This window comes from Phocoena phocoena, chromosome 19 (genome assembly GCF_963924675.1).
Source record: "Phocoena phocoena chromosome 19, mPhoPho1.1, whole genome shotgun sequence".
NCBI lineage: Eukaryota > Metazoa > Chordata > Mammalia > Artiodactyla > Phocoenidae > Phocoena > Phocoena phocoena.
In genome coordinates, this window is record NC_089237.1 from 341,773 (window position 1) to 364,831 (window position 23,059).

The following is a 23,059-nucleotide window of genomic DNA, read 5'->3' on the forward strand; positions in this document are numbered from 1 at the left end:
AGATAATCCAGGACAATCTACCTGTCTCAAGATCCGTAATTCAGTCACATCTGCAGAGTCCCTTTTGCCACGTAAGGTGACATCGTCGCGGGTTCCGGGGATTCGGACTCGGACATCTTTGGGGGCCACTATTCTGTGCGCCACACACACTGATGTATGATTTCCTTGATTTTTTTCTGGCATCATCGCCTTGCAGCTCAGGTGCAGAGATGGAGAAGGTGGGAGGTGACACTGAAGGAGGGCTGGGGCTCTTCCAGGGGGAAAAACTAGAAGGAAGAGGCCGAGGGAACTGAGGGCAAGGGTGGGTTTAAAGGATGATTTGTCAGGTCTGGTTAGGATTGGTTAGGTCATGGTTAGGGTCGCCCTGCAACCTGGAAATGTCACCGTGTTGGGAGAAAATGGAGAGGTCGAGACCCTGAAGGGCTTGACGAGGTTGCAAAGCAGGTATAGTGGGGGGATGGGAAAAGGAACTGGGTGCATTGGAAGCTGTGGTCAGAGGAGGATGGGCGCCCTGATGATCTGGCAGGGGGGACAGTCAGGGGAGATGGTGAGATCCAGGCTGGGAATGAAGGTGAGTGGACACAAGAAGGTCAGGTGGTCCCTGGAGGTGAGCAGGCCGGAGAGCTGAGAGGCCAGGGGTCGGAGTGTTGGCCCCGTGGACGTTGATGTGGCAGGACTTGGGGTGTAGAGGAGGGCTTTGTGGCAGAGCTGAAGCCTCTGATGACGTGAGGAGGCAGCCAGGAGAGTGTTCAGGAGATGACAGTGGTGAGAAAGGGTTCGCGGTGGTCTACCCAGGCCCTCTGAGAAGGCTTTTCCCCAGGAGGGTGGAGGAGTGACAGTTTGGAGGTGTCAGCATCCCTCCACTCTCCTCTCCTGCAATTAGAAGTCCAGGGACGTGAGCTCATAACCTCCTCTGATCGCAGACTTCTGTTCCTGAGGTTGCATCGGCAGTCTTGTTGGGACCTGCAAGTTTAAAAGTGTCTGAATCAGGTGTATCTGCCCCCCAGCTTCCTCTGGATCCTAAGGTCCCTTAGATCTCCCTTCTCCCTTTCCAGTTCCACACCTCTTGGGACTGAGGATGGGGCTGGGCAGCCTGAGTGTTACACTGGGACCCTGGCAGGGAAGCCCAGCAGGAGGGCAGGGGAAAGGAGAGTCCTTGGGGGAGAAGAAGGGTTCATCTGTCACGGGAGGATAGTTCCAGAAGACACAGTGGAGATGGAGGGTGGAAGGGAGGGTCGGCCCGTGGAGAAGCCTGGAGAGACTAGGCGGCCAGAGTGCAACTTCCCAAATGGCTGCAGCTGCGTTCCTGCTCGCGTACGTTCCTCCAGAGCCTGCCATTCCCCGTCAACAAGCAGAGCGGGAGTGATGCTCTGTGACCTCTGACACGCCCACCTTTCCCTCTTGCTCTGGGGACACCCGCCCTTGGGCCTGGCCACTGTGCTGTGAGAAGCCTCGTGTGTAGACATTCAGGCTGAAAACTGAAGCCAAGGTCTTTGTCAGCAGCCAGCATCACCCGCCAGGCCTGTGAGCTGAGCGGCCTGAGATGATCCCAGCTCCCACCATCGGGCACCGAGTCTTCCAGCCGAGGCCCCAGGCACAGGAGCAGAGCTAAGCCAGCCTGACCCTGCCTCTGTCAAGCAGAGATAAGATTCTGTGACGGGATTTAATGGTTGCTTAAGAGCACTGAGTGTTGGTGTCATTTGTTACATAGCCTTACTAGCTAATACACTCAGTGACTGGAAGGTTTTGTAATTGAAGGAAGCAGCCCCAGCTTTCCAGGAAGCACTCAGTGTGAAGATAGCCTCCTGGCAGGGAGTGGAGGAGGAAGGCCATGTTCGCCACAGCCCAGACCCCCTGTGTGTACGCAGACAAGATCTTGACTGTGTCTGGTGGTGGACAAGGAACCCGGTCTTTTCACCAGCCGCCAGGACAAAGCTGGGCCAGAAGTTCATCGTGTGAAGTCACCAGATCATTTTGCTTTGTTTTGTTTTGTTTTGGCTGTGCGACTTGCAGGATCTTAGTTCCCCCGCCAGGGGTTGAACGCTGGCCCTTGGCAGTAAAAGCACGGAGTCCTAACCACTGGACTGGCAGGGAATTCTAGAGAAGTCACCCGACCTTAACCAAAGGCAGCCTGAATATGCCCGAACTTTGGTCTCATCCAGACACCGTTTAAGATCTAAAGACCTGGATCCGGCAATTGTTACATAAATGGTGGGATCTCTGTGTCATGCAGTCATTAAAGATTATGTTTTCGGGCTTCCCTGGTGGCACAGTGGTTGAGAGTCCGCCTGCCGACGCAGGAGACACGGATTCGTGCCCCAGTCCGGGAAGATCCCACATGCCGCAGAGCGGCTGGGCCCGTGAGCCATGGCCGCTGGGCCTGCGCGTCCGGAGCCTGTGCTCCGCAACGGGAGAGGCCACAACAGTGAGAAGGCCCGTGTACCGCGCAAAAAAAAAAAAGATTATGTTTTCGAGGAATAATCTAAATTAAAGACACGGGAAGATTCTCATAATGAAAAGCAGTGAACAGGGGCAGGGAATTAACCCCACATACATCTGGGTGCAGTGAAACCCTAACTGTGCTCACGCCTTAGGTGGTGGGATTTGGGCTGGTACTGTTTTTTTCTTCTTTAACTTTTCTGTATGTTGCAGATTTTTTTAAAGGTGAAATGTAATACTCTTAGAATGAGAAAAACATGAGTATTATTTGTTTTAAAAAGCACCTAGTTATTTGCTATTTAATTTGTGAACTCTGGAGATCTCACAGGGGTTAACGTATCTCCGAGAACGCTTATCAAGACACAAAGGTCAGGACGTAGGTCCCTCCAAGCCCCCTTTCCTGAAGCTGTGGGCACGAGGAGGAGGCGTGGCCACCCTCTTTGATCGCAGACTTCTGTTCCTGAGGTTGCACCAGCAGTTTCATTGGAAGCTGCAAGTTTAAAAATATCCGTATCAGGTGTATCTGCCCCATCTCCCGCTCTGGATCCTAAGGTCCCCTCGGTCCCTCTCCTTGGTTCCTCCCCTCCCCCGCCCAGCTCTAGGGCTGGGCGGCCAGGGGTGCTATATTAGGAGCCAGCGCAGGGAGCAGAAATCACGTGGCTGGCCCTGAGCTCCCTGCAGGGAGACCTGGCCCCCATCTTCTTCTTCTCGCTGCCAGGCCTCTCCTCTTGCCAACTGCATGCTAGGAACCTAAAACAGGACCTCTCCCCACACAGTCTGGGGACCCCCGAGGGCAGAAATGAATGGGCACCAGCCAGGGAAGCCACCGGGACAGGAGCCTCCACCCGGGGGCACCACACAGTGTCCGGATCGGCTGAATGACGGGTTTCTCCCCAACCAAAGTGCTGCTGGCACAGACACCCTGCGGGCCCGGCTCTCAGAGCACCTCCTCCCAGGGCTGTTCTAGAAGAATTCTTCTGGGGAAATTCCTCGAGTGTTGTTAGTCGACAGACGCTCCTGAAAGTTCACTCTAAGGCCAGTCCCTGAGCTGGCGTATTTATGAATATTTGCTTAAGTTAAAGTCTAATTCATTCTCCCAGCGGCCCTGGGAGGGAGGCGCTGTCCTCCTCATTTGACCCGGGAGGGAACTGGGGCTCTGAGGGAGCTTGGCTTACTGGCCGGTGCTGCCCAAGCGCGGCTGGAGGATTTGACCTCTGTCTTTCTGGCTCTTGGCGACGTCGCTGCAGCTGCCGGCAGTGGGTGGTGAGGCCCGGTGTCCAGCTGGGCCAGGATTCTGGGCTTGTTCTACCACTGCCCTTTGGTTCAATTCCATCAGCATTTTGTCCCCAAACCCTGGGACAAGGCACACCTACCCTCACCCAGCGAAAGGTGGCCGTTTTCCCAGTTCCTTCTTCAACCCCCCAACTCCTGTTTTCAAAACTGTTGGCTCAGAAGCGAAGAGGAGAAAGGCAGAAATTGAAGTGTGTTGTAGGGAAAGGAAATACTGGGAATAAATACGTGAGTTTTCCCAATGTGTCCGCAGCCTAGATGCAAGTACTGAAAACTCGCTGTGTGAGCGTCACCCTTTCTGTGCCTTGGTTCCCCTCACTGTAAAACCAGCCTGGGAATTATTGACAGTTTGGACCATCTTATTCTTGGGGGTGGGGGAGGGCTGTCTTGTGCACTGCAGGGCATTGAGCAGCCCTGGCCTCCAGCCACAGGAGCCAGTAGCATCCCCTCCCCTGCTGTGACAACCAGAAATGTCTCCAGACATTGGCAAATGTCCCCTGGGAGTAAAATCACACCCACTTGAGAACCACTGGGCTAGTGGTGTCTCCCTTTTGAGTTTGTTATGAAGATCCTCAAAAAATTTCCCTTCCTTCCTTTTATTTTCCCTTCCATCGCCCTCACCTCCTTCTTTGGACTTGATTCCTTTTCTATGATGAGCACATTGAATGAGATGATTCTTAAGACACCTGCCACTCCTGCTGGTCTTGATGTCCAGTGATCCTGAGATTCTTGTTTACGTCAAGGCTTGAGCTCAAGCCTGCTCCTCCAACCTAGGAAGGAGGTAGCATGGACCCATTTTACAGATGGGGCAGCCAGAGCAGAGAAGAGGCCCGACTTCAACTCTGGAGCTGGAAGAGGGGCTCTGGACACACAGAGGCTGATGCGGTCCCAGGCAAAGGGGTCAGTTTCAAGTAGGCAATCCCAAAAATGATCGGGGAGGGGAGGCAAAAGAGGGAGACGCCCAAAGACCCAGACCAGGAGCTGAGACTGACCAGCTGTGCCCCAAACTGTATTCCTTCCGTCCCTGGCTAGACTACACAGCCCGTCTCCCGGCTCTCAGGTGGGACGACGTCACTGAGCTCTGGCCAGTGGCATGTGCGCAGAAGGGGATGTCACAACCTCCTGGTCCACTGAAACCTCTCACAACACCCTCTACCCACAAGACCACCTGCTGTCCCCCTTCTCCGTCTGCCCGCTGGATATCAACGCCAAGGACAAGCTTAGACACCCATGTTGTGGATGGCAGAGCCTCCACGGCTGGTCTCTGAACCTCTGAATGACAGTGTGTATTCTGTACACAATGTACCCACCCCATGGATCGGACTCTCTGAGTGAAAAATAGACTTCCATTGCACTAAGCCATTCTGCACTCGGGCTGGTTGGCGACGTCATCAGGCTACGCGGAGTGATACAGGTAAAGGGTAAAGTGAGGGCCGGAGGGGGCCCTGGGCCCTAGACCACCCACTTCCGAGTCGTTCCCGTGGCTCTAACTCTGCCGGTTATGGAGACAGAGTTTTTCGTTGAACTGAAACGCGTGACCGCGTGAGCCCCGCGTCGGACGGAGGCCGTAGCGTGGCGCTGAATGCAGGCTGCACGGGAGTCCGCCCAGGACCGCTGCAGAGCGTGTGCTGAGCCAGAGTCTCCTCAGGGCTAAAAATAACCAGTTCTGGCCCCTGGTGCCAACGCCGAGTGTCGTGGCTCTGGGCTGGCAGAGCCGTGAGCCCGGAGCTTGGCAGGGGTCAGGGGGTGGGACAGGGTGGAGGTTCCCTGCCCCTGCACCGGGTGGCTCGGCGCCCCTGGGAACGTCAGTTTCCCCGGGTGCCTGTCTCAGGAAGGAAGAAAGGGGGTTAAAAAACCAGGGCTGAAAGTTCAGACAAGCCGGTTCCTGCAGCCACAAGGGCCGGGATGTGGGGACACTGGGCCCTCAGCCTCGCTCCCAAAGCCCTGGAAAGGCCTCCGTGACACCAGCGTTCTTCTGAAGGAAGCTCGAGAGTCCAGTGCATCTTGGCTCCAAGAGGACCAGAGAAGGCCACGGCTCTCAGGAAGAAAACTCACCGTCTCGGTCCTGAAAGAGAGCGGAACACGTCACTCACTGCATGTGAAGGTGCCCTGGGCTGCGGCTCCCGTGGGACCAGGGAAGGCTGTTGATTATCCAGCCTCGAAGGCTGTCCAAGGGGTGGGTGGACGTATGGCCAGTGCCCACCTGCCAGCGTGAGCCTGGAGGGTTGCACCATGACTGGCGGGGGTCTGTGCAGTATCTTGATCGGAGGGGTCTCTCCGGTCCCCCTCCCCATCCCTGATTTCTCTCCTCCGGTGCGGTGGCTGGGAGCGGGCGCAGCCAGCTGCCATACCTGGGATTGGGTGGCTCCGTGCCATTTGACCTCTGGCTGGAGCTGCATTCTCCCGTCCAGTTCCTCCAGGCACAGAAGCTCACACTCTGGGACGGGAATCCTCTATCTGCTTCTCATTCTTTTTGGAATTGGGAGGGGAAGGAGGCTGCTTATGGGAAGTTTTAGGAACCCACCAGGCAGCTTGGCGCCCCTGAGGCTACAGCTCTGTCCAGCCAGCGCCTGCCCTGCAAACTCTAAAGACAGGCCTGGCTTGCTCAGCTGCCCAGATGCTTCCCCCACACTGGGGGTGGCCTGTGCCTCTTCTGGCTCCTCTGTGAAAAGGCACCTCCATGGCATCACCCAGGAGCGTAAAGCCAGCTGGTGGTGCCGGGGAGGTGGCCAGTGACCCGGACAAAACCCAGAGAAGCTGGACTTGACCAGCACCGGGTCCGCTCTCCCCTCCCCTTCTCCTGGAGGGTCCCCAGCATCTCCTACACCTGAGGACACTAAGTGCCCACGAAGACTTGCAGGGACCTCCCCCCTCCCCCTTCCCACATCGAGAAGAGAACGTTTTAAAAATGTTTTTATTTAATTAAAAAAAAGACAGAACTAACAACCCAAAACCAGTAGTTGGTACGGGATTCACAGGGGCTTAACTGGCGAGACACACAGGGGCAGGATGGAGCGGGCGTGGGGTCGGGGGAGTGTGAGGGCCACAGGCCACCTGGGGCCCCCGTGGGCGCAGGTCTCAGAGCGAGGGCAGGCGGGGAGGGGGTGACCAGAACCTGGGGCAACGGTGGGAGAAAGGCTGTGAAGACCACGGCGCTGAGGGAGCTCGGTCCCTGCTCTTCTGTCCCTCCTGTCGCTTCTTTCTCCTTTCTTGGTCCGAAAGTGGGCCCTGCGCTCTCTTCCTGGGACTGGGCAAGAGGTAGGATTCATCGGAACGCAGCTTTCTCCACGAAATGACGGAAACTTCCAGGGCAGCAGGTGGGAAGGTGGCTTACGTGGAAGAAAGGACAAGGCTGCCTGTTTTTGGAAGTGACCTTGCTGGGGGATGAGTCTCCGGATTCCGCCCCCATCCTCTAGCCTGGTGCGATGGTGTCATGGCCTGGGGAGGGGGAGGGCGGGCAGGGGCAGGCCACGAGCCCAGACACTCCAGCACTCACTGCTGTACATGCTTGGACAAGCCACACAAAGCCAACCTCGACGGGAGGGAAGGGTTTCGAGCAGTGCGGAGGGGCCCCGGCACGCGGCCACTGGGGGCGGGACGTGTGGAGGTCCCCTCTGCGGACGGTGGAGGATCTGAACTCTTGGGGCCAAGTCCGCCCAGGGGGTCCACGAGCAGGTGGCTGAGGTAAGAATTTGCTTGTCACTTCTAAGTACGACAGCTACCGGGATCGCAGACAACTGCTTCAGAGGGATTACCAGGTCTCAAAAAGTAAGAAAGGATCTGTCTTCAGAAAGCACGTGTTTATATAAAAGAGGCTCAGCTCCGTGTTCCAGAAAGCTGTTCCCCTGAGCCCGGACACGCTTCCACATTCTCTGCTTGCCTCCGGAGGCGAGAAACGGTTGGAAAAACGTCAAGCTTAGAACCTGCCGCCTCCCTTCCCAGGTGCTCGGCCCTTTCATCCAAACTTCCTCGCTGAGTGCTTTCAGGGGCGGGGCGAGAACAGAAGAAGTGACAGTAACGGGGCTTGGGGCAGGGGCTGCTGCCACTTTTTAAGAGAGAATGAATGTAACTGCTCTCTTGGCGTTTCTGCCAGAAATCAGGATGAGTGACCACCCCGGAAACGGGGGGTTGTTCTGATCTTTTGGCCTCTGCTCACCCTCGGGTCTCCCTTTCTTGCACAAGGTTCAGGCTCTTGTTGCCAAACACCTGGGGGGAAGGTCTGTCCCTATGACCCCCGAGGAGGGGCAGAGCTGCTCCTCAGGCCAGTGGGCAGAGGTGGGGGGACAAAGTAAGAGGCCACCCTTCCTCTGACCCGTGGAATCTTCCTGACTCTCAAGTACAGTCAGTGAGTTCTGCCCTTCCCATGTGAGGCAGAACATTCCAGAAGCAGAGAGGAGGAGCCTTTACCTCACACCCAGGCCAGCAAAGACGCCCTCAAACCCCGCGGATTCCTCCGCAGGCCTCGATGTCCCCAGGCTGAGGGAAGCGGCCCTGGACAGCACAAAGGCCAGAGCACCAGGTGGTCACAGGCTCTCTCCTCAGCATCAGTGTTGTCTCAACAAGCAGCCACTGCCAGAGACAAACAGACAGAGGGAAAGGGGGCAAACTTCGGCTTCTTCGCCTGCGGCCCACAGACCAGAACCTTGGGTTCAAAAGCAGCTGCCCAGCATCCGAAGGCCCCTGCGGGCCCGGTGAAGCCGGGCAGAGATGGAAGGCCCCGAAAGCCTGTTCTTCCGGCAGAAGATGTGTTTCCAAGAGGAGATAATGGCTTGATTTTGTTTTCCCGGGTGGGGCAAGGCTGTGCAGCCTCAGGAGAGCTCTGGGGCCTCCTGGGAGATTTCGGAACCCCGGGGCATCAAAACACCCTCCTGGGGGATAAAATCAGCCATCTTGCTTCTGATTCCCATCTCCGGAGCTTCGCTTCAAGCCAGCCTGCGACCCATTCTGGAGACCCGGGAGGGTGGGGTTCGGCCTCAGTCTGTTGTTGGTCTGTCTTAAGGGTCAGATGCCCCCTGGGGGGTCCAAGCCGCCCATCTGGGGAGAGGCCGGTGCTGAGAGGACGGGGCAGATCACACAGGGGTGGTCCGCCGGTTGAGCACGCTGATATGCACGCCTCCCTTCAGGTCCTGCTGGAAGAAGTCGTGCGCCTGTAGGAAGCTGGCCTCCCGGTCGGGGCTGTAGCTGGCAGCCGTGGTCACCTTGAGGGGCTCCCTGGACAGCGTGTACATGGACAGCTCACCCATGGGAATGGCCCCGGCGATCTTCAGCCCCACTGGAGATGCGTCCCTGGACGGAGAGGCCTCGGTGGACCTGGAGCTGGACCGCGAGCGCCGCCGCCGGTACCGGTAGCTCGGCATCCTGGCGTAGGGTGATGAGGAGGGAGCCTTAAGGAACTCCCGTTTGGTCTTAAATCTCAACTCTTTGTTTTTCTCAATGTAAATGTTTACGGCCAGGACGCCCACGGTCTCAGCCACAATGAAAGACAGGGCTCCGAAGTAAAAAGACCAGCCGTAGTTGTAATGGTTTTTTTTGTCTTCGTCGCGCTTGTCGCTGGGGTCTCCCGTGTTGCTGGAAATGTAGACGATGATGCCGATGATGTTACTGAGGCCTGAAAGGGAAGCGGGGGTGGGGGGGGGTGGGGGGGTGGGGGGGCGGGGCGAACAAAGGCAGAGAGAGGTTAGACCCACAGCTGGGCAAGGGCAGGTGGGCGGGGCAGGGGCAGGTGGGCGGGGCAGAAGCTGGTGGGCAGAGCAGAGGACACGTGGGTGGGTCAGGGGCAGGTGGGCGGGACAGGGGCTGCTGGGCGGGGCAGGGGCTGCTGGGTCGGGCAGAGGACAGGTGGGTGGAGCAGGGGCTGCTGGGCGGGGGGGGGGGGGGGCAGATGGGTGGAGTAGAAGGCAGTTGGTGGAGCAGGGGGCAGATGGGTGGGGCAGGGGATGGTGGCCACTCCCCTTTTTGGTGGGTATGTCTTTGTTCTGGTTGCTAATTTTAAGTAAAAGTAGTTGATTTTGAATGGGTAATAAAGTACAGAGTTTGGGTGAGTATATAATAAAACACAGGCTCTTACTACCCAGTTCCCCTCCTCAGGCAGCTACTGTTATCTTCTCTCGTATATCCTTCTCATATCCACATCCAGTCTCTCTCCCTCCCTCCATCTCTCTCTCTCTCTCTCTTCCATTTTTTTCTTTGCACAATACTCTTTGGCCCCTTGCCTTTTCACTCAACTGTCTCCACCCGAGAGACAGTTCCCTATCAGGACAGGAAGAGCTGTCTCTGTCTTTCTAACTGCTCATGGCACCAACACCGCCGCAGGGGCATCTACCCAGGCCTCTGCTCTGGACACGCAGGTGGCTTCCAGCCCTCGGCTATGAGACAGCCTTATGTCTACATCATTCCACACACACGTGAGTAAAAATGTGATGAATTCCTAGAAGTGAACCTGCTGCCTCACTGGGTGTGTGCATTTACAAACAAACTTTTATTTGGGGGTAATTTTAGATTTATTGAAAAGGTGTGAAGTCAGTACAGAGAAAGCCCCTTTCCAACTCCCCGTTCCGTTTTCCCCCATTAACTTCCTATGTTACCATGTACATTTGTTACAACCAGGAAGCCCACCTGGTGTGCTACTATCCGTTTACCTTCCAGACTTTCCTCGGATCTCACTGGGGTCTCCACTAATGTCCTTTTTCTGTCCCACGATCTCGAGTTGTGCGTAGTTGTGTTTGAATTCAGAGCCCCAGCTCAAGCACCCTCCATAGCGGCACAAAATGTCTCATCAGCCTATAATTCATTTGCCAGTCTGGGAGGCGAAACCCACTACTGTGTTTGTGTGATTTTCTCTCGTTATAAGTGAGGTTGAGCAGAGCCGAGCTGCCTGGGTTTGAATCCGGGTTCTACCAACTCTCATCTCTGGAACTTTATGCAAATTACTTACGTCTCAGGGTCCTCACATGCAAACTGGGAATGCTAGTGGCACGCACTACACTGGGTGGGTGTGTGGATTCAACGAGCTAATGCATACAAAGCACTGTGCCCAGCACACCGAGAGCATGCTTTGAGTTCTATTACAGTCTATTGTGTTTTATCGTAATGTGTCGTATCATCTATGCCCTGCCCGGGTCCTCTGTCCATCTTCCTACTGCACCAATCCCAGCGTGGATGGGTTAGAGTATTTCCTGCTAAGGGCTCAGCGATCCAGCTGTAGGTCTGGACTCCTCACCCCTTCCGCTGTGCTCCCCCCACTGACACGGGTTTTCACAATCACGGTTTGCTTCCTTCCGCCCCTCCTCCCCTGCCTGCTGGCTTTGTCTCTCCTTCCCCTATTCTGCACAAGCCATAAGAATGTAAATCACACCCCAACTGATTCCACGTTCCCAAAGAAGTTACCGGCGTCCTCTTCTGACTCTCCCAGCTTTGAGACCATACTTCTCCTGAGGCGCCAATCATTTTCCACCTAGAATTATTCACGGCCTGTCTCACCTCACTGCCGGGCCCTGCTCGTGACTCTGGGTCTGTGCTGCCTTGGCCCACGATCAGGGCTCCTTGATCCGGGGAATAAACGGGGACCAACGAACAGCCCCTGCTTGCCTGCATGGCCATTGTGTTTCCTCACGGCCACGTCCTCTCCTCTGTGGCTAGACCTGTGCTTTCAGCTGAGTGTCTCTGCGCCCCGGGCTCCACAGCCCCTCTGGAGACCCAGGGCATCTGGAGATGCCTTTGAGAAGGTTCCTCCGGGGGGAGCAGGCAGTGCAGGGGGCAGCGCGCTTTAGGGGCTGACAGCCCTGGGCTCAGCCTGTCGTTGCCGCCGGGTGACTTCAGGGAAACCGCCTGGGCCACGTGACCACCTCCTCAGGAGCTGGGGTGATGGGGGTGCACTCGTGCAGCATTGGCACTGGTGTTAGTGGAAGTCTTCTTTCCTTCCTCGGGAAAGGAAAGGGGACAGGATTCAAACGCCACAGCAGGGTTCAAGTCCACACCCTGAGCAATCTGCCTGCTTGGAGGAGAGAGAATGGCGTGTGTCCCTGTCTTCCTGCCTTGCCCCCGTTCTGCACTAAGGTGAGGAGAAGGGACAGGACAGGGACCTGGCCAGGAAGGAGCATCCTGCTTCTTCCTAAGGAGATCCTCCTTTCCAGCACACGCTCACACACACACACGCTCACACACACTCACACGCTCACAGTCACGCACACTCTCACACGCACACACACTCACACACACACACACACACACACTCCTCACTCACATACATCCCCCACAGATGCACACACACATATATTTACTGCACTGGAAGGAGACAAAGACTGAAGTGGGGCGGGAGAACAAGCGCAAGAATGGCAGCCAGGAGCCCTGAGATTCTGAGTCCGTCCCTGAGTGGCTGTGGCCCGCAGTTCCGCGATGCAAACGGCAGTCACCTTCCTTCTCCAAGAGGAGCCATGAGAAGAGATGGGGATGAGATGACCTCTGGGGACTTACGTGGGCCACGCACCTCGCAGGCCCCTTCCTGGGCCAGTGAAGGAAGCCCGGCCCGGTGACTGGGAGCCTCACTGTCACCCTCACGGTGCCAGTGGGCTGATTCAGGGTTCAGAGACCAGGCACAGGGACCCTCGCTCCACTCAGCCTCACAGGTCCGGTGTGAGAAAAAGGCTCTTTGAAAGCCAGAACGCCGTTAGGACCGTGCAAGGAGCTTTGATGACAATTCAGGAAAGGGCTGCGGGCGGAGCTCTGTGACACTTCTCACGCGGATTTACTGGAACGAGGCCTGGGAAGTCAGCTGCTCCAGCCCTGCTGCACCGTCATCTCCATCCCGCCGGGCTGCCCGGAGTCTTGAGGACACCACTGGCCGAGCTTTGCCCCTCAGACGCCCCGCCAAGCCCCCAGCTCCAGCGACTCAGGCCACTGGATTCTCCCCTGGACCAGGCGTGAGCACTGACCCCCCTCCGGCCTGCAGCGCGCCGTCCGCGGCTAGGCTCAGAGGAGCGACCATGTTAGGCCATTTCGGACCCACTGGGCAGGGAGTGGGTTGCTCTCACCCACAGCTCTGGGGGGCGCAGAGGTGCTGTTGCCCGTCTCGGAGCCGGGAGACTCGGACAGTCAGGGTGGGCAGGTGGGGCTCCGCCCCGCGCCCCCCTCGCTCACTCCGCCCCAGGCACGCTGGGCTCCTGCCCCCTTGCCGGCCCTGTGCGTCTCCCCTTGTCTTCACCGGCTCAACTCCTTCAGGCCTTGGCTTCTGAGCGTCCCTCTGAGGCCCGCCCCGACCCCCAACTCTGCCAGGCTCCCCAGGAGGGGCTTGTAAGGCACCAGCGCTGCCCCTGTGGCCTTCTGCACACCTGGACTAGTTATTCTTATTTTTAATTGAGGTGAAATTCCCGTAACGTAAAACTAACCCTTTAAAGCGCACAATTTAGTGGCATTCAGTTCACGGTGTTGTGCAACCACCCCCTCTGCTCGTTCCAGAACATTCTCATCGCCCAGAAGGAGACCCCATACCTGTTAAGCAGCTGCTCCCCACCCCCTGCCCGGCGCCCCACACTTTGGACCTGCGTCACCCACGGCGATGTTATGACCTGCCCCCCGTCATCCCCACCGCACGCCGCAGACGAGGCTCTGTGCAGCGGGGACCAGAGCGGACGGCTCACCTGCAGCCACAAAGAGGATGCCGGCACTGAGGACGATGTTGTTCTTGCGGCTGTGGAGTCTCCCGGCGCCAAGGCAGAGCCCGCCGAGCAGCAGGAGGGCGGCGCTGAGGATGGGGAAGGCGCTGGAGGCGCGCACGAGGCCTGGCCGGCGGGAGACACAGAGAGGGCCGTGGGGCTGGCCATCCTCCCGGCCCGGCCATGGGCGTCGGCCCCGAGGCTCTCAAGGCCCTTCCGCTGACTTTGAAGATTCCCATCCCGCCCTGGAGACCCCAGGTGGGTAGGGAGCTGGGGGGGGCGGGCAGGGTGGAGGCCACCAAGTGATGGCCCCGGCCTGCTGGTCACTCCCCCTGGATGCCACGTGGCCTGGAATCACATCTGCCCTCGTCTCAGACTCTCCCTGGATGTGGGCCCCACTTCTGCCAGCGGAGATCCCCTCAGCGCCACCAGGGAGGCCACAGCAACAGGCACGAAAACACTGTCAGACGGCCCGTCACAGCTCGTGGACATTGTCTCCGTGAAGCCTCCGGGATGCTGGAGAGTGGATCCGGATGGGCGGCCGAGGGCACGGGCTTTGCCTTCGGCGGGCCCGGGTACCCTGCTTTGTGACACGCTGGCTGTGTGGCCTTGGCCAAGGTGGGGCCTCCCTAACACTGGGTTTCCCTAGTAGTGGGATGCAGTTCATAACAGGCCTACATCCAGGGTGGGTTCTGCACATCTAATAGGCTTATTTAGCAAAGGCCCTGCCCATAGCACACACTCCTTAAGTGACAGCCTTGATCTCCCATCTCCGTCAACACCAGCGTCATCACCCCGGGAGGCTCCGGACCTCGTGAGGTCACCGAGGAGGGGGTGGCTGGACAGGGGAGCATGTCCATGGCCTGCGGGGTCCCACGGAGCTAGATCTGCAGCTGTGCACTGCCCAGCGGGGCAACCAGGGCAGCTAGCTTCAGACCACTTCACTCCCCTCTTTTACAGCCTGGGGAGAGTAGTAATACCTACCTGTAGGGGTTGAATTGTGGCCTCCCAAAATCTATGTCCACATTCTAACTGCTGGTACCTATGAGTGTGACCAGGTTTGGAGAAAAGTCTTGCAGCTGTGAGTAAGTTAAGGCTCTTGAGATGACACCGTCCTAGATCACGCTGGGCCCCAAGTCTAGTGACAGGCGCCCTAACATGAACAGGAAGCGACACAGCAGAAGAGCCCGTGGGGAGAAGCCACGTGAGGACGGAGGCGGAGGAAAGGATGACACAGCTCAAGACAAAGATGCCGGGGCTGCCAGAGCTGGAAAAGGCGGGAAAGATTCTCTGCTAGAGGCTTTGGAGGGAGCACAGCCCTGGCAACGCCTGAGTGAAGACGTCTGGCCTCCACTCTGTGTGAGGGTACCTTTCTGCTGTTCTAAGCCCCCCAGTTTGTGGTAATTTATTACAGTGGCCTTAAGAAAAGAACACACTACCTGCAAGTGCTGTGATGAGAATCTGACGGAATAAGGTACATCAGGCGCTTTGTAGGGCCCTGGGGGATGCGGGTCCCCCTCCCTGAGCATCTGGCTGGGAGAGGAGGCGGGAGGAAGGGAAGGGGTACGTGAGCAGAACCCCGAGCTCGGCCTCCCAGCCCAGGAGAAATCCCGGCTCCGTGGACCTGGGGGCCGCCAGGGGACAGTGAGCTGGGGGCACCGGCAGGCCCCCCCTCCTGAGCCAGCTGAGCTCGTTTGTGGCCTTTCAGCCTCTGAAGGCAGCGTTTGTCTCCCTGCTTGTAAGCCCGCCAGTGTGTGCCCTGCTGCACAGAGAGCGGCTTGTCTGGGGCAGTAAATGAAGCTCTTCTCTCTGCCTCCCCCTCCTTCTCCCTCTGCCTTCTCACAGCCGCAGGTTTCAGGAGGAGGTTTCCTGTGGGCTTTTGAAATGCGCCTCTGATCCGTGCGGGGCCGGCAAAGGGGGACCGGGTCCCCCTCGATACCCTCGTTCTGCAGGTGGGTCAGAGGGGTTGCAGCGAGGGAAGCCTGGAGCCTCTAACATCTCCGAGTTCAGGCCTGGCCCAGAGCCGTCCATCCTGCCCGCGTAAGTCACGTGAGCACCGTCCTTTGCCACGTGGGCTCACCTGGAGCTCTAGACGCGCAGGCACCAACCGCGGTGCAGGCTGGGTCTTGCACAGAGCGGGGCCGATGTCCAGCCCACGTCCCTGTGGCTACATCGAGCCCTGGCAAGGATCTGTGTTTTTGCCCAGAGGGCGGGCATCTCCTCCTCACTCGCCCTCAGGCTCACCGTGGGCTCTCAGCAGCCCTGACACCAGCACTCTGGGGTAAGCACAGAAACCATGCGCCCAACCCGAAATGCGGAGCCTGGAGAAGGGGCACCAGGCCCAGGGCAAGAGGGACGGGAAGCCCCGAGGCCAGCGGGCTCAACAGAGAGAAACGGCAGGGAATCAGGGAAACTCAGGCCGGATGGCCTTGGCGACCGCGGCCTTGTTCTGTCCTGGAATGTTGCCCACTCCCTCTGGCTCCCAGCTCACAGGCACCTGCACTCTGGGGCTCAATTTCAGGGCCGATTCTCGCTGTTTCTGCAGCCCCCGAGGTGAAAACCACTTCCCTGATGGAGAGTCAGCTCTGCCCTCCCCACCAGCAGCCGAGATCACAGGCCCCAAAGCCATCACCCCTTCTCTTCCTTGGGCTCCTGAGTGAACCCCGCTGGCTCCCCACGGTGCACAAATGAGGAAACATTTCCTTCCCAGATGAGCTTTGACGGCTGCCTCGGGGCAGCGCTGGTGGGTTGAGGACAGCAGAGCCTGCTCCGTGTGCCCCTCCCGGCCCTCGGGCCACCTCTCTCCGTCCTGCTCTGGGCCCTGGGAGGCTGCGCCAGGGACCGGGTCATCGGGGTCCCTGGACTCCGGCTTTGGGAGGAGAGTGCAGGGGAGACGGTTATTCCCCTGGCTTCCTTCCTGCAAATGAGGACGAGGTAAGGTGGCTGCGCTCTGTCATAAAGGCCACAGCCCTGCCGGGAGGCCTGTCCTTACAGCTTCCCTGGTGCAAGCGTCCATACCTGCCTCTCCCACCTGTTCAGGCCGAGGGCTGTAAGGGGTCCTTCTGTTGCTAGCCGCGGTGTGTTCACCGCCCCTTGTAAGTTTCCCTCAGCCCCGCCCACAGCTCTGTAATTAGTCCTCCACTAAATGCCCTTCCTTCATCCCATCGGAGTGTCCCCTCTGCTTCCTGCTGGGACCCCAGGAAGCCGCATCGTCTGACCTCTGGGCTGATGTGCCATGAGGCCCATCCAGAAAGAGATCCCAGCACTCTGGGGACCATGAAGGGGAAGGGCAAGGGAGTAAAGAGGCAGAGCCCACGCCGATTAACCTTAGGCAAGTTCATGTGGGAAGTGGGGAGGGAATGGCGTGTTTCTCCAGGAGCTGCTTCCGCACAGTCCCAAGGTGGCCAGGTTAGCAAATCTGCCCTCAGAGCCTCAGGGACCATCTGACTGCCCTGGGCCGGCAAACAAGGGGAGGTCCTGTGTCAGGGCTGGCTTTCACCAGCAGCCGCCCCAGATGGCTGTGCAGGCCACGCACCATGCAACTCACAGAGTGTAATGTATACGCTAGTCTATGCAAATGACATCCCTTGAGTTGTGCAGTGTGCAACCTGCACAACCATCTGTGGCGGCCCTATGGACTATCATTTGCTGGGTTCAGTGGTGGCCCGCAGAAAGCAGAGAGTACAGGCGTCAGGAAGGGGAGAAGGTGAGGGAGGAGGGATGGGAGGCAGATCTGGCTACATTATTCCAGGTTCCGGGCCTGACGCTGCCCCAGGCTGCAGGGGAACCGCACGCTGTTCTATTTCACTAGATGACTCAGAACCAAAATCCTTTCTCTTAGAAAAGAACGATCCATAAGCAGGTGCAGAGTGAAGCGTGCTCCCTCTGACACACTGGTATCGATTCTCCATAAATGAAGCTGGCCTGAGCCCCTAGGGGAGCCGCTGGGAGCAGCTCTGCCTGCGTCTTGGCTAATGCAAAAGGGGAAAATGACTTCAAAACGGTGCCGTTTTTTCCATTTCCAGGTTCCTCCCCAGGCTGAGGCTCCATCCTTTCTCCCAGGGAGGTGCCCTCGGACGAGATCTGGATTTAGGGTGTGGGACGGGGTTTGTCCTTTGAGTTCCGGGTTCCAGTCCGGGGGCCAGCCCCACTGCAGGACCCGGGCAGGGGCAGCTCATGGGCTCTACCAGTCTGTGCCGGAGACACTCAGGGCCACATACCCGAGGCTGGTCCCACCACTGTCCTCACGTTCTCCCACAGGCTGCCTGGCACCCAATGGCTGTTTCAGCACGTGACTTAATCTGATTTTTCAAGACTAGAATGCTGGGTGGGGGTGGGGAGGGTGGGCAGGTCCAGGGCTGGCCGGGCCATGTGCTTGGGGTGGCACAGCCCCCAGGATGCCGGGCCCTGGCAAACCTACGTCCTGACCTCTGGACCGGACACAGCAATCAGTTCCTCTGAAGACAGCGGCCCTGGGAAGCAGGGATTCCCCCACCCTGCTCCATCTTCCCGGGCCGCACCCGGGCGTGGTCCTATCAGCCAAGCAACTCCCCCAGGACACCCAGCACGTCATGGCAACTTTGAACGACACTCCATCCTCCGAACTAACGATTCGGAATCAGAAAGGGAGTGAGGGCAGCACCCGGGGACCAGCCCCCTCCACCCCCACGGGGCCCACTTTCCTCCCCCGCAGCTGGCTGCCCACCACCGGCCCCCGCTCCACCCACAGAGGAAGCGAAGGACCCTCGGCACTCACGCAGGAGGTACTCGGAGCTGTCGTGGTCGTAACCGTTGTCCTCTGGGAAGTGGTTGATGCGGAAGCAGTGCCCTTTATAGACCCCTGCAGGGAGCGAGGGGAAGAACGGTGTAAATGTTCCGTGGGCTCCACGTCCTTTCTCCCCAGACTCGCTGGCCGGGTGTGCCTGGCTCTGGGCGTGGAGGGCGCAGAAAGGCCACTCCGATGGGCGTGGGGCACAGAGAAGAACCGCCCAGCGGGGGACGCGCCCCAGGCTGACCGCGTCATTACGGTCCACGTCTGGACACCCGCGAGAGGGAGGGGCACCAGGACACAGGGACAAGAGGCCTCAAGCAAAGCATCCTGGGCCAGCAGGGACCAAGGGGACTGCGGAGCCAAGGCTTGAAAGGTGACAAAGACCTTCCCAGCGGGATGGGGGAGGAGCCAGCCAGGCAGAGGCGGGGCTGTGAAGAGGCAGGGCTGGGGCCGGCGGTGTGTCTGGGGAGGGTGGGAAGTCCAGTGCAGCCAGAGGTGAGAAGGACACGTGCAGGGAGAGGGGCTGTGGGCCAGGATGAGATCCGCCGCCCACCTCCCTGCAGCAGTGTCTGTCTGTCTGTCTGTTTTCCCCTCCCTCGAGCACACAGTTACGGTGAATCCCTCCTACGTTACAGGCCGAATCTGCACACGGTCGGTCGGCAACGTGACTGTAATCCCTTCACTCGGTGTGATAGAAGGAAGAGAAACTCCCGGAAAGGCCCAGACCCTCTCCTGCCTGGTCTCCCTCCCCGCTCGGAGAAGTGGCCTTCGCAGGACACCCTGAGTAGTTTCGTGACGGCAGGAGGACCGCCCAGCCCTCCCTTCTGGAATCTTCTGCCAGCTCTCCCAGCGCCTGCTCCCCTGCAGTGTGGGCGTGCGCAGTGCAGAAGCGGACGCAGGTCGGGGGACACAGGGTGCCGGGCTCTGTCCTGCCAGCCCCCCGCACGCCCAGGCCGGGCCCCTGGCCCTACAAGGAGCTCCTCCTGGCCCCCACACGGGCCCGCCTGCTTTCAGCTGGAGGCCGTTCTCGTTTTGCAGCTGCTGCTGAGCGGCTCGCTGACCCTCCCACGTCCCGGCCAGACCTCCTGGTCGGGCGCACGGTGCAGGCAGCAGGGCCCGCGCCAGGCCAGCCTCCGTCCCCGTCCTTTCCATGGAGAAGGGCCTCGACGAGCTTGAGGGCACCTTCAGCGCCTCCCATTTACCAGTCAGCTGCCCCCCAGCCTCCCCTCAGCTAGGCCCATGAGCTGCTGCCTTCAGAGAGCTCAGGGGCTGGTCTCCAGGCCACTGCTGGGCAGGCTGGGTTTGGTCAGGGACAGTGGGGGACAGTCTGAACGTGTCAGAGGTGGCGCCTTGTGTGGGGTACGCTTCCACAGTGTCGTCTGAGCCGGGTCAAGCGTGAGCGTTTTAGCTACCTGCCTCAGTCTCCTGCTCTGGAGAATGGGGACAACCACAGGCCTCATCTAGGGATCTCAGGAGAGTCATGTGAGACGATACCGAAAGGCACTTCGACGATTCTTGGCCTGCGCTGATGGCTCAGGGGAGATTTGCTGCTTTGGGACCCAGACATCACCCACCCTTTGCTCCGTGGCTCTTACTCTTTGGTGGAGAGCCATGAGTACCTGTGAGCGAGAGGAAGGAGCCCCAGGGCAGGCCGGTGTCAGGGTGGCCAGCGCGGGGCCGCACCCCAGATTCAGGAGTTTTGTGGAATGCCGAGCAAGCATCTTCCAGGCGTGGGTGGGTGAGGTAGGGCCCTCTGCCCTCCTTCCCTCTCCCCCTGCACACTTTTGGGGCTACTTTATGGGCCTAAACAAAATCACCAAGTCCCCCACGCTTGTGGGAACAGTCAAACATTAAGAGGCTGAACAAGAAGTAAATAATCTGTCTTCAGAGTTGATTTCCAGGGGTCAACAGTCGGCTGTGCGTCTTCCCACGTGTACACGGGTGTGAGGCTCCCCCTGTTTTTAAAAATTAATCTTTTTACTTGGAGGTAATTGTAGACTCACACGCAGTTGTGAGAAACACTGCAGGGAGATCCCATGTACCTTTCACCCGGTTTCCCCAGTGAGAACATCCCGACCAGGATCCTGACATTCTGCCACCTGGAGGACCCCTCGTGTTGCCCTTTCATAGCCACACCCACCTCGTCCCGGTCCCCAGGCTCTGACCCCGACGCAGGGCAACCACTAAGATGATCTCCTTTTGCACAGTTTTGTCATTTCCAGAAGGTTCTATAAATGGAATCTTACAGCGTGTGACCTGTCGGGCCTGGCTCTCTCACTCAGCGTAATTCTCTCGAGATTCACCGAGTTGTGGTATCGATAGTTTGCTCCTTTTGACTGCTGAGTGATATTCCACGGCACGGATGTACTACAGCTCATGACAGCTGGGTTTGCGCCCAGCTATTGCACCTGTGGTTTCCAGCTATTTCCAATAACGCTGCTATGAACAGGTTTGGGGATGAACCTAACTCTTCATTTCTCTGGGCTAAATGCCCAGGAGAGTAATTGCTGGGTGACGTGACAGCTGCGTGTTTGTTATAAGGGACAGCCAAGCTGGTTTCCAGGATGGTTATATCCCTTATTTTGCAAAAGGAATAATACAACACACTTTACCTTGCAAACTACTTTTTTCATGTAATAATGTATACACACTTCTCCAGGTCAATACCTATAGATTTTAAAAACTTGTTTGTTTTTAATAAAAAAAATAATAAGTTGATACTAATCCAAAAGTTGCTGACAGCCTTAGAAGGCAATAGCACAGGGACCAGGGCAGTGAAGGCAACAGCACGGGGACCGGGGCAGTGAAGGCAACAGCACGGGGACCGGGGCAGTGAAGGCAACAGCACGGGGACCGGGGCAGTGAAGCTTTTGCTGCCCCACTGATGATACTAAAACGATGCTTCGCCAGGAAACCGCATATTTACATATTCGATCGGAAAAGAAAGCAGGTTCTGAAACTAGCTTGCATGTAGACACGTTAGTTCCAAATGCCCTTCCAATGTATTTTGCGAACCTCCACTCTGCATTTAGGGTGATAGTTTCTATTTGATAGAAACTGTAAATAGGGATCACACTGCCCAACATATTAACAGATTTCCTGACACATTCTTTTCAGTGGCTGCGTAACGATGCGCAGTCCAACTCTATGATAGGAAGAGACATTTCCCTTTCTTGGGGCCGTGTGTACACACGACGGATCCTGCCGCAGGGTGTTCTGCTCCGAGCGTGCTGACAGCGCGCTCTCCCGCGTCCCCCCCGCCCCTCCTCTCCTCTCCTAACTTCTCTCCACTCCTTCTCCACACCAAGCTCCTGTGCACAGACTGAAGGAACAAGCATTGCCTTGGGTTAAACTGTGTCCCCCCTGCACACACCCCCTGCAACCCCCCCCCCGAGAAAACTCATGTTGGAGTCCTGACCCCTGGTCCCTGTGAATGGGACCTCATTTGGAAACAGGATCTTGAAGATGGAATCAAGTTAAGATGAGGCCACACTAACTTAGGGTGGCCCTAAATCCAATGACTGGTGTCCCTATAGGTAGAGGGAAACCTGGACCCAAGGGAAAAGGCCGTGTGAAGACAGAGGCAGAGGTTGGAGTGATGCGTCTACACGCCGGGGGATGGCAGGGATCGCGGGCAACCAGCCAGAGCTAGGAAGAGGCAAGGAAGGAACAACGTACCCAGAGTCTCAGAGAGGGCAGGGCCCTGCCGACACCCTGCTTGCGGACTTCGGGCCTCCAGAACTGTGCAACAACTGTATTCTGTTGTTCCAAACCTCCTGGTTCGTGATGGTCTGTTCCAGCAGCCCCAGGACGCTGACACAGGAGCGCTGCTGTGTGAGAGGAAATGCAACACGCCTCGTTCGCTCACTGGGGTCAGCCTTGCAGGAAGGCAAACAGATGTGTTGGCCCTTCCTGCTCCTCTGTCAGCGGCAGGGGCCCACACGCAATGTTTGGGAAGCTGCGTGTACTGCATCCGCAGAAGCATCTTCCTGTTGCAACGAGACACGTGCAGTCTCTCAGGCTCACGCTTCCAAAGCCCCTGGAGCAGGTTCCCCACCAGGGACTCGAATCCTCTCCCTGTCCCCTCCAGCTAGCGACAGGGACCTCGCCACCTCCCAAGGCATATTCTGTTTCCAAACAGCTTTAACTTCAAGTTCCTGAGAGGTTGTCCGCCTCCACAAAACCCTATCCACGGGTATTACTTATAATCCCTGGGAATAAAAGAACCCATCCTCTGTCGTGCGTCAACCCTTCAAGGCACTGAAGAGAGGAACTGTATCCAACAGGATGAAGGACAAGCTAGTTTTCCAGCCATCCAGGGTTTGCACAAAAAGGGAGGCCCAAGGTCGAGGACGAGAGGAGGCTGGCAAGTTGCCAACAGTCGGGACCAGACGCGTCCCCCGGCCCCAGTCTGAACAAGTGGGGTCTGCGGAGGAGTGGGGCACCTCGAGTAGAGAACGTGGGTATGTCCCCTAAATGAGCATCCTCTCTAGGTCAACTATCCCCATTTACTTTATTTATTTATTTATTTATTTATTGCTGTACGCGGGCCTCTCACTGTTGTGGCCTCTCCCGTCGCGGAGCACAGGCTCCGGACGCCCAGACGCGCAGGCTCAGAGGCCATGGCTCACGGGCCCAGCCGCTCCGCGGCACGTGGGATCCTCCCGGACCGGGGCACGAACCCGTGTCCCCTGCATTGGCAGGAGGACTCCCAACCTCTGCGCCACCAGGGAAGGCCTCCCCATTTACTTCAGCCGTTTCTTTTTTTTTTTTACGGTACCCGGGCCGCTCACTGTTGTGGCCTCCCCCCTTGTGGAGCACAGGCTCCGGACGCGCAGGCTCAGCGGCCATGGCCCACGGGCCCAGCCGCTCCGCGGCATGTGGGATCCTCCCAGACCGGGGCACGAAC

The 23,059-nt window shown here is 58.0% G+C and overlaps 1 protein-coding gene across 1 annotated transcript in view; it reads right to left on the reverse strand.

Moving 5' to 3' along the window:
* Positions 1 to 8,798: 8,798 nt before the first annotated feature.
* Positions 8,799 to 23,059, reverse strand: part of CACNG4 (calcium voltage-gated channel auxiliary subunit gamma 4) — a 54,202-nt gene continuing 39,941 nt past the window's right edge. The window contains exons 2-4 of the mRNA XM_065897295.1: positions 18,136 to 18,219; positions 13,365 to 13,505; positions 8,799 to 9,337 (exon numbers count right to left, since the gene is read on the reverse strand). Of these exons, the coding sequence (XP_065753367.1) occupies positions 8,799 to 9,337; positions 13,365 to 13,505; positions 18,136 to 18,219 (764 nt within the window). The remainder of the gene's footprint in view (positions 9,338 to 13,364; positions 13,506 to 18,135; positions 18,220 to 23,059) is intronic.